The sequence below is a fragment of the Tachysurus vachellii genome, chromosome 8 (assembly GCF_030014155.1).
Source record: "Tachysurus vachellii isolate PV-2020 chromosome 8, HZAU_Pvac_v1, whole genome shotgun sequence".
Classification (NCBI taxonomy): domain Eukaryota; kingdom Metazoa; phylum Chordata; class Actinopteri; order Siluriformes; family Bagridae; genus Tachysurus; species Tachysurus vachellii.
In genome coordinates, this window is record NC_083467.1 from 18119446 (window position 1) to 18138252 (window position 18807).

At 37.7% G+C, this 18807-nt stretch overlaps 1 protein-coding gene across 1 annotated transcript in view; it reads left to right on the top strand.

Moving 5' to 3' along the window:
- LOC132850284 (inactive dipeptidyl peptidase 10-like) overlaps positions 1–18807 on the top strand; it is a 55456-nt gene that overhangs the window by 15025 nt on the left and 21624 nt on the right. The window contains exons 2-9 of the mRNA XM_060876710.1: positions 2569–2680; positions 2893–2988; positions 9283–9377; positions 9507–9581; positions 10097–10149; positions 10451–10532; positions 13616–13736; positions 14850–15004. Of these exons, the coding sequence (XP_060732693.1) occupies positions 2569–2680; positions 2893–2988; positions 9283–9377; positions 9507–9581; positions 10097–10149; positions 10451–10532; positions 13616–13736; positions 14850–15004 (789 nt within the window). The remainder of the gene's footprint in view (positions 1–2568; positions 2681–2892; positions 2989–9282; positions 9378–9506; positions 9582–10096; positions 10150–10450; positions 10533–13615; positions 13737–14849; positions 15005–18807) is intronic.

Consider the following 18807-nt stretch of genomic DNA (forward strand, 5'->3'; position numbering starts at 1 on the left):
TATTGTTTTGCAGGATAATTGAATTTTTTGGTAAGACTTCGATTCATGTTAAAATATTCATGTTACAGGGTTTTTCGGTATTAGAGGGGGCTTTTTGGATTTTTACACTGCATGTATTCATACATTCTACTGAGCTGAAAGTCTTGTGTTCAAACAAAACCCTACAGTGTGTCTCATCTTTGAGTGCCAGTGATCCAAACTGCTTACTTCTCTCCAACCTTATTTTGGTACAAACTGCCCAAGGTCTTCTTGCATTCTAGTGAATATTTAATATACACAAGAACACAGTCCATAAAAAAGAAAATGAATAATTATATAACATTATAAGAGTGCACAATGAGCTCAGAGAGCCCACACAGCCGAAACAGTGTTAACTCCTACACACTACATTAGAGAAAAATGTATCTGCACTGTCCATAAATGTAAGTGTTAAAAGCTTTTTAATTTTGCTGGACAAACTCCATCACATCTGACACCTTAAAGTGCTTTTAGCTGCTTCATAGCATTCATAGCATGTTATTAGTATCAGTAACCCATTTATACTGTATATACTGCAGTGTTACACCTTTTACAAAGCATATAAAAATTCTACTTGCTGTACGTTAAATTATATAAGCAATCATAAGTGATTGTTTTCAGAAACAATTTTGCAATACTTTGAGATGGTCTCCTTAAAAAAATATCTGCTTATGAATTATTTATATTAACTGGTGATTAAACAGATTATAAAAATATAAAAGCATACATAAGCAAAGAATATAAAAACAGATCATGTGGAACATCAAAATCCACCCAATCAGGATGAGTAAGCATTTCTTCTACCTGTTTATCACAGTAAATTCATAATGCTTTCCAAAAGGGTTGTGGCTTTAAAGGGAACACTGATGGTACACATCCACCTTCAACTGTGCAGCACATTATTCTCAGTAGAGTTCTGGAGCATTGATGTATGATGGTTGCTGAATGGTGAAATTTGTCTGGCCAAAAAGTGATAAAAGTCCAATAATTTTTATTTATTTATTTATTTTTTTTTTTTTTTAACAAATAATTGCATCATGAGAGATCAGCAGGGAAGAGTTTTTAATTTGTCATAACCAAATCTTTGTAAAGGTCATGGAATTTCTTGGCAACTGGTTACTGCATAAGTGGAGGGACTGTGTTTTTTATTATTAAAATTATTATATGTAACTGCTATCTATGTGTTACTTCGCCCATTATCACAAATAATACCTTTACAAATATGCTGTATACTGTTTTACAGGACCACAACCCCAAGGTCTCACACCTAGGGGTTTAATTCTGAGCTTGACTTTCTCTTTAAAGTTTTATGTGTCCAAATGAGTTTCCTTTAGGTTCCCAAAACACCCTGGTGGCAGTGATAAATGAATTGTCCTTCAGTATGAATATATGAATGTGTCCAAGGTTTTCTGAGACTGACAAGTGTCCCCTAGTGACCCTTTCTGATCTCTCACATGTGCTTGTTGAACAGCCCATTCCATATTTAGTCTTGCCTTTCTGTTATAACAACCTCTGATCTTCTGGAAAAGCTTTGTATTAGATTTTGTTATATAGTTGTCTATTAAGCCACAAAACCAGTAGTGACATCAGGCATGGATGCAAAAAGGGCATGATGGGAGATGTTTGGGTCACTAATTCCAGTGAAAAGAAATCTTAAATCTACAGCATACAAAGACATTTGTGTGCTACCACCTTTGTGGCAACAGTTTGGGGATGGTTGGGTGACCACAAACATTTGTACATATGGTGTACTTTAGATTTCTCCATCTTCATACTGTAAGATAATGTGTTATTGTTAAGGATCATCTCAGTCCCAGACTTTATCCAGTGACCCAGTGATCCTTGTTTTTTCCAATCACAGCCATTCATAGTGTCACGGCCGTGGGATAAAAATGGACCCAAATGCAGGACAGCTAAACAGAACAGGATTTATTAACTAAAAAAACCACGAAACAGGACGTAGACAACAGCAGACAAGGACAACAGAGGATTCCGCGCTGCACAAGGCAACGGGGATCAAATAAATAGACAAGACAATCAGAAACATGAGGAACAGGTGTGCAGAAATGGGCAGGAAGAGACAAGGGCGGGGCAGACACGTGAACAAGGAACATAAACAAAAGGCACATGGCCAAAGTCCGGGCAGAGTCCTGACACATAGTGTTTTACTCTGTTTGTAACAGTTGGTATAAACTTTCAAGTTTCCCACATCCGGTATAGACACATAACAAATTAAAGTTGCGGCCTCCGTCCTAATTTGCTGCTTATAAGATTAGGTACATCGTGGTGAATGTGGAAAAGGAAAAACTTTTTATTTGAGTGTGGAAGAATGGAAGCCCACACTAATAAAACATGACGGCAGAGCTGCTAGAGTCAGTTTGTGTAGAATGAGAGACAAGCAGACGAGTGTCAGCTAACTTTCTCAATACTAATTCCTCAGAACTGACAAACTCCCTCCCTCCCTCCCTACCTCCCTCCCTCCATCTCTCTCTCTCTCTCTCTCTCTCTCTCTCTCACACACACACACTCTCTCTATCTCTGTGAGTGCAGGATCTGGGAGATGGAGTTTTCGAGAGAAACTGGAAAGGGATCGGCATCTCTCTGCTGGTGATTCTGGTGGTGCTGTCTCTGATTAGCCTCTCCATCTTCTTCCTTTCTAAAGGTTTCTTAATTGGTTTAATTACACACACACACACACGCACACACACACACACACACACGCACACACGCACACATGTAAAGAAAAGTAATATAGCTGAAAGGATTCTTTTTGCTTCAAGGTTTTATATGTATGAATAGCATTAATTAGGTGCATTACTAAGTATGTCAATGAAAGGTCCTAACATGTAGTGTGTGTTTTATATTTGGACTCAGATGATGGAAGTAAAGCTCTGAAATCTCATCTGACCTTGGACGACCTTTTCCTTAAAGACTTTCAGGTTCAAGCCCCCGAGGTGCAGTGGATCAGTGGTGAGTGACCTCTATTTCATGTTGGTTTGTTTTTATCAATGTGTGTGTGTGTGTCTGTGTGTGTGTGTGTGTGTGTGTGTGTGTGTGTGTGTGTGTGTGTGTGTGTGTGTGTGTGTGTGCATCTTCAGACCAGTCTTTGGGTCTTTGTCTAAATCAGCCATCATAAACATCCTCCATCTGCTGCCACTATCAATCATGGACCACAGGGTATTCACACACACACACACACACACACACACACACACACACACACACACACACACACACATACACACACATGCACACACAGAAGAAGAGAGATGAGTCCAGATGTGTGGTGTAATTATCAGATCTCCAGACAGCTCGTGTCAGTGCTGAAGAATGGATCTGTCAGATGCACAGAGACAGGAGGCGTGGGATGAAAGGAGCTCGAAAGAAATAAATAAAAGCGGAGACAGATAGATAGACATACACAAAACCCCTATAGAAATATTTTCATGCTGCACAATTGAATTGCCTAATGTCAGAAATAAATAAGACCTACGTTTATATTTTTCAAGGATTTATGATAGAAGATTTTCTTTGATCTATGCTCTGAAGGTTTTTCAGTAATTTCAAGCTCTGCACATGCATGTAACAGGTGATGATTGCTGAATGTAACACTGACATTTTTCAAGCGTCATAAGGAGACATTTCTAGAAAACATGATAAAATATTAACGGAAATAAATATTAGATGAGGACAGTATGAGTGGGAAGGTTACATGGAGGATGTGAATTAAACTAATTATAAGATTTATTTCTACAAACTCAAAACACAAGTCCTTTCCTGTTTTGTCAGCCAGTCACATGACCAACAGTAACCTAGTGATATTTATCATTCACTCAACAGTATAAAGATTGCATTTTATTTTAATTTTGACCATTTGGCTCAATTTTCTACGGAAAACTTATGCTGTGGTCGATTGGGTTTTGTTCACAGAATGTAATGTCATGTAAATAGCTGAAATTCTGATTTTCATCTGTTAAATGTTCAAATTTTGCAGCAGATCAGAGTTCACAAGTTATGCAGTTCACAGCCTGCATTCAAACTTCATGCAGATGGGGCCAAATGTGATCTTTTTCCAGATAAATGATAAAGCGCTTGTCATAATCATGTGAAAAGCAGACACTTGATTTGGGCAGTGCCCAGATACAAAGAAAGTTTGTAGAAGAAAAATTAAAGCTGTATGTTTACATGTTAAGATAATAAAAGAAATGGGCAATGTACATATTTTTGTGGGGTCCTTGTTGAGTGATGGTGTGGCAATAGTTGCAATCCATTGTATTGACAGTGCTAAGCCAGAAAAAAACAGAATAACATCATTCATTCATTCATTCATTCATCTTCTACCGCTTATCCGAACTACCTCGGGTCACGGGGAGCCTGTGCCTATCTCAGGCATCATTGGGCATCAAGGCAGGTTACACCCTGGACGGAGTGCCAACCCATCGCAGGGCACACACACACTCTCATTCACTCACGCAATCACACACTAGGGACAATTTTCCAGAGATGCCAATCAACCTACCATGCATGTCTTTGGACCGGGGGAGGAAACCGGAGTACCCGGAGGAAACCCCCGAGGCACGGGGAGAACATGCAAACTCCACACACACAAGGTGGAGGTGGGAATCGAACCCTGACCCTGGAGGTGTGAGGCGAACGTGCTAACCACTAAGCCACCGTGCCCCCAGAATAACATCATAAATAACATAATAAAAAGACTTTAGTCAGCTCTTTTAAAGAATTGCTTTTTATTATTATCTTGTAAACTATTGTAAGCAAAGATAGGACAATATCATTGGATGTGATGCACATGTCAGTTCAGGAGTTCAGGACAACATGGACTCTGTATTTGTATTGTCAGTGCAGTTGTAGTGATATAAGAGCAATTTCACCATAGACAGGTTATATATGACATTACATACATATGTATGTATTAATCTGGAGTGGAAGGAGGTTATCCATCAAAATGATTGGTTTCTGTCCTGGCCAATCAGAATGACTTGTTATTTTTTTTCAAAACTTTCCTATCTGTAGAATGTTTCAAAAAGTTGCTTAGCGAGAGAAACCACTTGATGAGGAGAAAGCACAGGGACACTTTGAGAGACACTCAGAACACACATGCACACACAACATAATAGCTTTGTCTTGTTAGAAAAACCTGTTTCTCTGTGAGTGTGTGAAGGTTATGTCACAATGATGAGGCTACAGAACCAGTTCTTTCCTGATCTTACACAAGAGATGAAGGTCATCATGAACAACATAACATCCAGCTCCATAAAACAGGGAACAGTCACACTCTCATTCCAGATGTAGATTACAGTATATAGATTCATATAGCTTAACACTGAATAGACATGTAAAAATGGAAGATAGTCGTTTACAATACTAATACAGTTATTTACCATAGAGTGTAAATTTATGATTAACCTAGGATCAGGAGGCACCTAATCATCATATGTTTAGTTCCCCATTGTCTCTTATAATAACCTGCACTCTTCTGGGAAGGATCTTTTGGAGCATGGATTTTGGAACATGTTCATTCAGCCATAAGAGTATTATTGAGGTTAGGCACTGATGTCAGGTTGAGGAGGTCTGGAGCACAGTTGGCTTTCAAGTTCATCACACCGGTGTTCAACCCCAGTTCTTTCACTCCAGCTTTGGCAAATCATGTCTTCATGGACCTCGCTTTGAGCACAGGGCCGTTGTCATTGTCACTCTGAGATTTGAGTGAGATTTGAGTCGTGACGGTGAGATCGAGATCCACTTTCTTCAACACTGTGAAATATTCTTTCATGAAATAACACAATTTCAATTTATCCCAATGAACAGAAAAAGAAAAATTACAAGTTACCTTGGGGTTGAAAATGGGTTGCAGAGTGCCAAAGCCTCAGGGGCAGTGAGCGACCCAGATTCACCTCATAGAGCCTCGCTTATTTATCTTTTTTCCTCTTTTTTTTTTTAATGGTTTGTCTCTTAGCAAAACTAAAATAACACTTCTGTACACAGGATTTTTTAAAATTGTCTGTTCTATTTATGTATGCTAATTGCTTGGGTGATCTATAGCATTCAGGCTAATAAAGCACTGCTGAACTCAATAAATATGCAGCTCTGCTAATGTGTTAGCGTACTCAGGATGATTTACCTTATACTTTCTCAGGTTCCTCAGGCACACACTGCAACGATCCAGTTTGTCCTCCTCTCTTCAAAATACGAAGCATTTTCTTCCTCTATCTACTGAGGAAAATGTACAATGTTCTGCTCTGTGCATTTATTAAAAATGTTGATTGATAAATTGAGAAAATTCAGCTCTGTGACCAGAAAAAAACATCCACACATATTCAACCAAAATCAGGACTTCAGGTCTCCAAATCTCAAAGAATCTATTCTCTACTATCTTCTTGTACTGGCATTCATGCACTTTAGCGATGTGGAGAACACACTAAATAGAAATAAAACAATAAAAAGCCAATTTGTTACCAAAAATGAAAACAAAATGATTCAGGTGGGAAGAAATTGGGTTAATAAACTTGCTAAGTTAAGACTTATCATTTTATAAGACTAGCACATATCACTTCAGTCACATCCATCAGTCATAATCATCATTCAAAAGGCATTTGTAACTACACATATTAACCATTTGAGGCACAATGGTCTCTCTAAGAAACCAGCTTCTCAGTCTGCAGTAGTATGTCAAAAGGGAACCAGACCATGGAAGTGATCCGAACCATTTAGTGATGAAGTAAGTAGTATCCAAGTAGTGATGAAGATCTGAGCCCTGAGCAAACAGTAGTTAAAAATGTATGGTGGGGGAAAATTGAACACTACGAAAAGGCTCTGTTCTCTACAGAAGGATTAGCCAATTAAGTGAAGGAAGTGACTGCACAAACATACTCGAACGAAGGTCAAGAGAAGCCTTCTTCCATTAAATGCCATTCAACATGCAGTATAACTACCATCTGGACAGCACAAAGAGGAGAGTCACTTGGCAACATTTCTAAAGTGGTGACATGGAGTTCACTTTCTACCTTTGCCAGATTTTATAGACTTTTATTTTTTTGCAACGCACAATCCTCCTAAACAGAAAAATATTAACACAGTGAGTGATTCTTATCTTCAAAAGAGTATAATATCAGCACCATGAATGCTCTTCATACTCAAGGTTATGTATGCAACCATGGTTGTACAACTTACTCTAAAACCGTCCATACCAGCTGGGACACTCAGATTATAACAAGGATGGCTTGACGATTTACAAGACAAAGACAGGACCTTTTTTGTTCGGCTCAAATGGGGTCACTTTCAAGCGTTGATCACACTCAATGGCAAGTAAACTAAAGCAAACCGGATAACTTCACCAGTTCCAATATGAAACCCTGGTGGTCCTTGGAGAATCACACTTACAGTAATGACTCACAGAAGTCAGTACACCGCTCACATTTTTGTAAATATTTTATTATATCCTTTCATGTGACAACACAGAAGAAATGACACTGTGCAACAATGTAAAATAGTGAGTGTACAGCTTGTATAACAGTGTAAATTTGCTGTCCCCTCAAAATAACTCAACACACATCCATTAATGTCTAAACCAATGGCCACGTTAGTGGTCACCAATCACATCCACTGATAAACTGATTTATTTATCAGTTGCTTGCTAAAGGGAATGCAGAGTAATCTTGTTATATTTTTTCTGCTGTTCTGCTGAGTCTTTCCTTCAATCTCTCCAGGTTGTTGTCTTTTGCGTGATGCTTGTTAGTGTGAATGCAGACTAAAGTTGTTTTGTTGTTCCCTTGACTTCATTGCTGCTATTCTGTTTTGTCTCACCTACAGTCTCTCTTATGTGGCTGTTCTGTTTTACTTCCTCTCTGTTCTTGTTGTTTTTTGCCTCTTCCAGTCTCTTTATTGCTGATTTGTATTGTCACCTCTAGTCTGTCTGTTATTATTTTATTATCTCCTCCACACTCTTTAATGTTTTGGTGTGTCTTATCCAAGACTAAAATTCTGTTGTGTCTTCTCTGGTCTCTCTAAAGCTGTTACTTTTTCTCTGTCAGTCTCTCCAAGGCTCTTTTGTGCCTCTTTTATTCTAACAGTACTTTTGTGTTGTATGTCCTTCTGGCATCCGGTCTTTCAGGAGATCTTTCTGTCTCTGCCTCTTATAGTTCTGTTGTATCGGTCTCCGTGTCTGTAATACATTTCTCTTAAAGTCTCTCTAATGTGCTGGTGTCTGGGTCTCATTTCATTTTTGTCATTCTGGTATAGTCTTTCCACACTTCCTTGCTTTCTCAAAGGCTTACGCGACTCTTTTTAAGTAACTTTGTTGGTGCTGTGTCTCTTTCACTGTCCTCATAATGCTTGTCTATCTCATCCTGCTTTGTGGAGTCAGTCATTCACTGACAAGATTGTCATTTTTGGTTCCCTACTCTGCCCTCCACGCTACTGGCTGCTTTCATGTGTCAGCCAGGCTTTGTACAGGCTCTGCAGAAATCTCATTAAACGCAGCCTGAGTACAGAGTCACTTCTCAGACCTGATTCTTCACGCTACTCAAAATCCCAGTACTCTGGCTCTCTCTCACTCTCTCTCACTCTTAATCACACAAACACATGCACACACAATCTCTCTCTCTCTCTCTCTCTCTCTCTCTCTTTCTCTCTCTCTCTCTCTCTCTTTCTCTCTCTCTACTTCTAGATATCCGGCAGCTAAATTATACATACTCTAGCTAAATAATGATGTGTCTAAACAAAAAAACAAAACAGAACAAAAAAAAAAAAAAAAAACAGACTTTTGCTTATTTAATTTTCAAAAGAAGTTTTACATACAGATTTAAACTGTAATTACTTTCATAGGAATTAACAAGATTTTTCCACAAGGTCAAATTCACCATGCCTATATAAAAGTAGATAAATACAAGCACACACATATGCACACTATTATCTGTACACACACACACACACACACAGAGAGAGAGAGAGAGAGAGAGAGGGAGAGAGAGAACACATTGATGGTTGTAAAGCTTCAGGATGTTGTACTCAGCCACTCAACATATAGTTAATATTGTAGTGCACAGAGTTAAGGTGAGTGTCAGTGTGATGGGCAAAGAGCTGCTGGAAGTCTGGATCCCTTCAGTGTGCTCTGATTTGTAAAATCTCTGCTGTCAAAGAGCAAAAGGAAGAAGAACACTTTCAACAGAACGTTGTCACATTCAGAACAAGCAGTCTGAATCTGAAGTTCCTCATTTTTCTCTCTCTCTGTTTCACATGTCCTCTCAGCGGTGGAGATCATCTATAAGAGCAGAGATGGGAACATAATGAAAGCAAATATCAAGACCAATCAGACGGAGCTTCTGATGAAAAACACTACGTTTGTGAGTAATTGTCAGTATCATTCATGGGATCAGTCCTGTTTCAGTATGAAAAGTATGTCTTAATCTGTCTTTCCAATTGCAATGTATATGCAATATATTAAAATATCGTCATTTGTATTCTATGTACAGGTAACATTTAAAGCTTCCAAGGTTGCCGTCTCACCAGATCTCAACTATGTTCTTCTAACATATGATATAAAAAAGGTTAGCGGTTCTTACATTGCAAATTACATTGTTTCTCCTCCCGTGAGGAACATAACGTAAAAGCCATAATGCCATTTAAATGTGACATTTACTCTTAAATATGATAGATGTTTAAGAATAGATGAAAAACTACAGGTACACTCAAAAATGAATTTAATCTCAGCTTCAGGTTCAGTAATATTGTACTTCAGATTGCAGACACTAGCTGGGAGTCCATCTAGTTTTACAGATCAATAACGCTTATGACTGGTTGTGTTCACTGAAACACACACACATACACAGATGCATTACAGATGTCAAGTTGTGGTCAGTGGTCTACATGTTGCTGTGTATAAACTATAGAAGGATACTATACACATGTCTGAAACACTGCTTATCAATGGTTTTGTTTAATTTGATTTATTTTATCATTACATGTCATACATAATTCATTTGAGACTGAGGGAAATCATTTTTAAACCATTCATAATATGTATAAACCTCTCCAGCTGACAGTTCTGATTTTTCGCTTTTAGGTGTATCGATACTCCTTTTTGGCATCTTACCTGATCTACAATTTGCATACAAGGTAAAGAGAAAGATTAAACTATATTTAAATGGGTAAAAGGCCTATTTTTATATTTTACTGTCTCCACAAGGATAGGGATATCTGATGGTTCTGACCTTCTGGAAAGGTTTGTGTGGTCTAAAAAATGCAAACTTTTTTTGTACAAAAAAATCCAGCCGCTTTCATTAAAAATGTGAAAGGAATATGAAAAGAGCTGAAGAAATAGAATTAGGTGTTGCATAATTACACTATTCACATTATGTTAGTGCCATGTTTTCACAAGGATTGTAATACAAACATGTGAATGTGTATGTGTTTGTAGAGAAGTGCACGAGTTGAACCCGCCTGAGGTGTCAGATTCGGTGCTGCAGTTTGCCTCATGGGGAGTTTGGGGGCAACAGCTGGTGAGTAATTACATGCTCATCATCACGCAGTCCAACAGAGCAGCACAGCATAGCACACTGAAAGCTCATGTAACATTACACAACACCATGCAGCCAGGCAGAACAAACAACAGCTAGCACATCGCCTACAGCACTGTGCACACTTCAATTATCTTGTGAATCAGAAATTCAAGGAGGAAGTAAAGATATGCCTAACTGTGCAATTAGAAGCATGTTGGAAAGTTGTGTCTTGTGCGGTGGATATTTATTTATTAAAGTAAATAAATAAAATATGTATGTACATATTTAGATTCTTAGTTAATTAGTTAACTATTCTTTTTTTTCACAGTTAATCAGAATATCTGTGCATGGGAAAAAGCACAAGGGCCTCATACACCTAGTGCAAAATGAATTCAAAAACTTATATTTTTATATATAATTATAGTTTATAGTTATTATAGTTAGTATAATTATAGAATTATAGTTTCCTATAAAATAATTTAGTAATCTTAGTTATGCCACAGGCAACCTGTTTTTAGTGTCATACTAATATACAGAAGTTACATAATGTTGTTATTATTACAGTGTGCTTGCAGGGAAAGTGATTAAAATGTCAGTGACAAATGTATCTGTGTTCCTCTGATTTTTATGCATTTGCAGTTTAATCTATTACACTGGAAGACTATCAGAACCCGAAAAACAAGAAGCATCTCACACACACACACACGCACACACACACACACATACACATACAGAAAGTGTGTGGAGAGAGAGAGAGAGAGAGAGAGAGAGAGAGAGAGAGAGAGAGAGAGAAAGGGATTACATATTTATGAACATTTGCATATCTTAGGCATATGCAGACCCTTTGAACACTCTGATTTATGCCATCGATGCTATTTATCAGTGTTCGGGTAAGATGAGATAAAATGATCAGCCCTAGTCAGTAATGTGGGAAATATATTTTCTGTGTCACCGCTGCTGCATTAAATACTGTGTATGCTTTAAAGCAGTGAAATCTGTCTCTATCCAAATAGTTGAGTATTGAGTAATCCCAGAGATGCTGCAGGCAACCTGTGCTTGAGTGCTTACATACAAATGCACAATGAACACAGCTCTGAATTAGAATCGCATAATTACCTTCCATTATTACAATGTGCTTGCAGAGAAAGTAATTAAGTTAGTAGTGACATGTATGTGCATGGCTTATATATCCTTAGACTCTCACTCACTCAGTCCTGCAGCACATTTAATAACAAGGTTCAATCTGGAATCCTCTAGGTAAATGACAGGGTTCCAAATGAAACTCATAAAGGAAGAGAAGAAAAAGTTTATTTTATTTGAAGTGCTCATGACTTTACCATACTGTAGTATCTGCAGAATTGCGTGTTTGGATAATAAATTCCTGAACATGTAACTGAAAAATTATGAAGTTATGTCCTAAAATCAACCAAATAAACACACAATAAGTGTTGGACTACTGTTGGATAAGATTAACTGCCACATGAATAAATTTAAATGTATGCATATGTTACTACTACACACTAATACGATTTATACTGCTTTAACCTTGGTGACATGTTTGCTCTTCTAATGACGTCCATTTCGTGACAAATGCTTTCGTTTTTCTGCTGTAGTGTTGCATTATGAACCTTTCTTGCATTAACCATCTACACAGAAATATTTGCAATAATAAAATGGTGATAGTTAACTATAGAAATTACAGAAAGAGTGAATGTAAAGTGAGAGGTTACAGAGTGAGTGATCATAGAGAGAATGGTTATACTGTACACTGGATGAGTACAGAGTGGGTAAAAACATGAAAGATAAAATGGTCTGATGATAAAAGTTAAGTGGATGGATATAGAGAGGCATAGATTTATGTGAAATTTACATGGCTGTCATGAAAGAAGTGCTGAGACAGATGCAAATACAGGTGAGACAGCTTTAATGAAACAGATAGCAAACAATCCAAAATAGCAGTCAAGGTCAAGATCATATCAGAGGCAGAGGTTAACAACAAACAGAGCAAATAGGGCAAGGCAGTAAAACAGATAAATAGGAACAGTAGCTAGGTCAAATCCAGGAGAGCATAAACTGTAAATAAGGCTTTGTATTGTCAAAAACAGAGTGTATACTGAATGTTAACCTTACTGAATGAATAAAAGTCCTTGTTTAAAGTGTGTGTGTGTGTGTGTGTGTGAGGCTGATTGAACAGGTGTGTTCACTCAGTAGCTCATGAATGACAGCAAGTAAGTGTGTGTTCTGGTGAGTGTAGTTCATTGTGGCCGGGTTTGTAAGCAGTTGTGCTTGCTAGGAAGTGAAGTTTGTAGATCACTGTGCTGTGACAGTGGCTATATTTATAAGGTTAAATAATAATTATTTGATGCATTTCCATCATCATTTGTATTATTGCAAGGATTTCCGAATATTTTGAGTAAACAACCTGAAATGGATGTTAGGCATTTTCTGTAACTCAAACTCTTGATAATGCTACAGATTTATTCAGATGATACTGTAGACACGCTACAAACAGTAAACAGATGATCCATAGATCCAACCAGATTATCAAACTCTAAGCACTATGTTAAGAGTTAATGGATGTTGATGTTTTGTAGATAATGTATGCATACTCTATAGACTCATACACTGCGCCAGATCATGACATTCTATAGATCAAGAGGCTTCTGCTTGGCTGGAATGAAAGCCTGCTCCCACAACAGCCCTTAATAGATAAGACTGTACATACATATTTATAGTGTGTCTGTCCAAAGTGGATTATCAAAATAAAAGCATTACCAAAAGCCTTTCCAAGGTTTTCCAACTGTTTCTGGATTATTTATTATGATTGTGTACACATTAATCACACCTACCTATTTCTAGACATCTGGCCTGCCATTAAAAGTATTCTGCAGTTCCCTCCTACAAGCTTGTGTTACATTATTTCTGTAGAAGTCTAGAAGACCTGCTAAAATCAAAGATAGAAAGATTCCTCCACTGAAGTTTTCCTTGTAGGCAATTTGAACAGATTGTTAAACAAATAGTGACATTTCCTGCAGTATGACATGTAAAATTGCATCTCTGTGTGTTTTTGTTCTGTCTCTCAGATTTATGTCTTTGAAAATAACATCTATTACAAGCCGGATGTTAAAAGCAGTTCTCTCAGATTGACATCATCAGGACAAGAGGGATTAGTGTACAATGGGATTCCTGACTGGCTCTACGAGGGTAAAATAGACACCTAATCTAAACAGCCTGATATCACAGATGTAGATACTTATTTGACAATATTAACTTGTTCCATTTTATGTCAAATTTCCGTTCCCGTATAAAGCTCAAGGTTTCATTAAGGTTTCAGAGAGCAGTTTTATCTGTGTTACCATAGTAACAAACATCACTTACTTAGGTCTTTCAAACAGACCTACATAAGGATTCATTCAGACATTTTAGTAATAGTACATATATTAATCAGTACATTTTAGTACAATCATTATTTAGATTTAACAATATAATAAATACGTTTTTGTATATGATGTTTCATGTCAATTTTTCACACCGAGATGAATATATTTAAACTGTTCGCTGTGTGGACTCCGTGCTGTTGGACAGATTGCACTCCAGCAGTGCTGCAATATGGTGCTGTTTTCAGCCCTGATCTATATTTTTCATTATCGAGGGCAATTCTCTCTATTTAACTATAATTACCTGAACTGCTTATGATTGCACTGAGTCAGCTGTGAAGCAGCAGTGCACATGTAATGTCAATTAGGTTAATAAAGCCATGTTTGTGGTTGTATGTGGAAGAAGTTCAAACATCTTTGTGTGGTCTATAATGACTTGGATCTTGCAAAGTCAATTGAGATCTCTAAAAGGAGAGGAAGTAAAAGGCATTCAATAGGCATGTAATAACGGAAAAGTATCATTTCTAAATGAATTTCAAAATTTGTTAGTATTTGTGTTTTCATTTTTAATGAATTTATTGTCTTTAATGACTGTGCGCTTGAGCACACTGTCATAATCTACAAGTTTGTGGAAAACCTGATGATCCATGAAAATCTGACGTTTTAAAAAATCTAATATTTTCTTTTTCTTTTAACATATCGTAGCAATCCCAAATGTTCAGTGTGGTCTCAGTCTATCTATCTATCTATCTATCTATCTATCTATCTATCTATCTATCTATCTATCTATCTATCTATCTATCTGTATACATACTGTAAGTATAGCTTAAAGTATAATGCAGTTTTTAAAATTTTATATGTAGTAAATACTAAATGTGAATTGTTCAAATGGAATGGGGTGGAAACTAATTCAGGTGTTTGTGGTTGGCTTGGCTTTTAGAGGAGGTGCTGCACTCGCCAGTAGCTCATTGGTGGTCTTCATTTGGATCCAGCCTTGCATTCCTCTCCATCAACGATACTCTCGTACCAAACATGCTGCTGCCAAATTTTACTGGGGCTCTCTACCCACGGGGAATATACTACCCCTACCCAAAGGTACATACCTAACACATTCATGTCCACACCAGTTAAAGGGCTGATATATGCTGATCCAATAATCAAAGCATAGTGACACAGATACTGTTGCATAGTGACAGCAGATGCTGTTGCTGTCACATAGCTTCAGAGCTTGTGGTCCAATCCTAAGCTGTCTCTGAAGAGTTTCTCCCTCTGTATGTGTTTCTCTTTCCACCTTGCTATTGGAAAATTTTACTCCACAAGCTGTTACATTTTAAAGTGGACTAGCATTGTACTTGAATGATATTTTGAAGGAAATAACCCATTTTCTCAGTGCTAATCAAATAATTGATTAGCACATTGATAAGCAAATCATTATTTCTATTTATAGCTAAAGTACAAGCAAACAAACTGATTTGAGCTTTCAAGCAAATTTTCAAGAAATTATTTATGCCATTTAATGATATTTAAGCATATACTTACTCACAAAGCTTCCAGGAGTAAGATTTACATTTACATTTACAGATTTGACATTACCAGATTTTTACACAAGTCAAAAAAGTAAACAAAGTGAACTCAATCGAAGTCATGTTCCCTGCCTGGTGCAGTGCAGTGAGTGCTAAGGGATTTGAGGTAAGAGGGTGCTGGTCCGCTTTTGGCTTTGTAGGCACGCATCAGTGGTTTAAATCTGATGCATACAGCTTTCAGAAGCCAGTGGAGGGAGCACAGCAATGGGATAGAGTGTGAGAACTTTGAAGGTTGAAAACAAATCACAAAGCTGCATTTTTTTATTATTGGCAGAGGTCAAATGGCACCCAGAGGTAGAACTGCCAGAGAGTTGCAGTAGTTCAGTCTTAAAATGATAAAGGACTGAACAAGCAACTGAGCCTGTGTGGATAAACATTAAAGCATAAAGCATGTAAAATTAGAAGTGTGCAGAAAAAGGACAATTGATTAAGCATGGTTACTGTACCACAAAAGTTGTGAACAGTGGATGTAGGAGAGATCAGCGAGTTGTTGTGACAGTATTTCCTGGGATGACCAGCAGATTTTCAGCTTCTGAGTGACATCCATGATGATATGCCTGCCAGACAAGCTGAGGTGAGATCTAAGTGGAAACACTGGTGTCTGATGGAAGGAAGGAGAAAAGGAGTTGAGTGTTGTCAGCATAGCAGTGGTATAAGAACCATGTAAGGATATAACTTTACCAACAGGTAGAAAATAAGAGGACCAAGTGCTGAGCCTTGTGGGATACCAGTGGAAAGTCTGCATGGAATAGTTCCCAATCCCCCTTAATGTCACCTGATAGGTACAGTAGGAAGCAAATCATAGCCATGCTGCTCCATGAATTCCAAGACTTTTGATGGTGGACAAGAGATTCTTGTGGTTGACCATGTCAGAAAGATAACAGAGTGTTCAGGGCTGTTCTGGCAGCATGTTGTTTCTCACCGACAGCCAAAAGGGCAGTGAAGTAGAAGGGGAATCCTGATATTATAAAGGGTAGAATTGAAGCGCTGGCATATTTTTTCAATTTTCTTGTCATAAAAGCAGTGTTCAGCAGTCAGAGAGGACAGTGCAGAGGAGCCATATGGTTGGGTAGTGAAGAGAAGATGTTGTGGATATTGATTTCTTTCACTTTTTCCTCTGCTGACCTTAGTTCTCTCTGATTTCTCTGTAACACATTTTACAGCCAATGAGCAGGGTAAGAAGCCTTCCTGGATTTAGTAGAGAGAGGGCATGGTTGGGTTGAGTAGTCTGGGTCAGGAAGAGATAAAAGGGAGCAGGAAGCTACAGAGGAAGGGAGATAGATTGGAGGTTTCGGCAGATTAGAAAGAAATGTTGGTAGTGGGTTTTAGTGTGGATAGGGAAAGCGATAGTGAAGGATACCAGGTGATGTGAAGTGGGGTAGCAGTCAAGTTTGTAGCTGGGGAAGGATGAGTGAAGACCAGTTCAAGGGCATTTCCACTCTTGTTTTTGGGAGGGCAGCTATTGAAGGTCAAGGAGAAAGAATTCAGAAGTGGCAGAAGTCAAGAGGACTGGGGCTTGTCAGAGGGGAGGTTGAAATTGGCTAGGACTGTCAGAGGGTAATGTTTGTTTGGAAAAGACCAAGGAGCATGTCTTATAGAAAGTCTCTTAGGGGACCAGGAGGGTGTTAGATAACAGTGATGAGAAGGTTGATTGGAGAGGTAACTGTAATTGCATTAAATTCATATGAAGAGATGTTTAGATGATACATGGGGAGAGGTATGAAAAGCCATCTGTGACAACAGAAGACCTTTACCACCACTCCTGACTGTTTATCATGGTGTGTGAGAGAAAGCATAAGCAGCAAATAGCAGACTTCTTTGGAGATTTCCAGGTCTTAGTGCTAGAAAATCAAAAGAGTAGTAGTAGGTTAAGCTGACCAAAATCATCTTTCCATATAGCATTCAGGCAATTCCAGAGCCCACCTTCTACCACTGTTAAGAGTTTAATAATGTACATCCTTCCTCTTTCAGCTGAGTAAAACTCCTCTTTTATTCATACAGCTCCAGACTACATGTGCATGAAGAGCTCTGACTCATAAAGGAACATTTGCATATTCAGCATATACTGTTTTCATATTTCATGTTTAGTTTGGACAGTCAGATGGGATTAATTCAGAATAAATACGCTTTTTATACCAAGGGCACAAAACTCAATTAAAGCAATCATATTTTTAACACATACGCTTGCACATACATATATACACATACATAATACTGTCTATACATATACTACAACTGTACATATATTACATTATTTGTAGAAAAACGTAATATGTTTTTGGAGTATTTCGCAAAAACTGTGCGTGTGTGTGTTTGCAGTTGGCTCATCTTCCTGGCACATAATATCACGTAATGACAGTGCTGCAGACTAACAGGACTATGAAAACATTACACACACGCACACATATTCAAAAGCAGTAATAAAAAGAGATAGAAAGTACACACACACACACACACACACACACACACACACACACACACACACACACACACACACACATATATGTATATATAATGTTTCTAGATATTATAGTTATGGTAATGGTTATATCAGAGTACTTCAAATGAGATTCAGCATAAATCCTGCACCACACTCTTTAAGACAGTAAAGGGCACAGCTTACTGTCTGCCACATCCCCTCCCCCCCTCCCCCCCGTCTCTCTATTCCTATTAGCTCTTAGCTCTCTCTGTGAAGTCTGTGAAAGGTCTGAAAGGATTTGGCTGAGAGTCCAAGCTTCAGCTGCTGCATTACTGCATTCATATGCATATTATAACACAGTACCTAACTAATTATATGAACTGTTGCCAGACAGCAGAACACCTGTAGGGAATAAGTAGAGTAATCTGTGATACTTAGAAGCATACATTGTGCAAGTGTAATAGGACTGTCAGAGTTAATTTCACAGATATTTATTTATTATTTACATTTTTCTTTTTTCATTTGAAGACTAAAGCATGCATTTAAAGGTGAAAAACCCACATTGGAATTCAATCCCATGAAAGTGTTTTCAAACGTTTTATAAACTTTTTGGACGAATGATCTTTAGGGCTTGGATTAGAAAAAGTCTTCTTTTCTTTTTTTAATCACTTATTTATCACTTAAATACGGGGGTCATTTCTAAGTCAATATACTGTATAAAAAAGCAAACAAATTAAAATTTGTCAAAGAGTAAACAAGTTCCATTAGGCATTCACTGGAGTCATTATTTTTCTATGGTTAAGTCTCCACTTGTGTTCTTATGGAGACCTAGAACCTTATGCAGTGAGTAAGAAATAATATATATAACTTACCATGCTGTTATATAAGAGAATGCA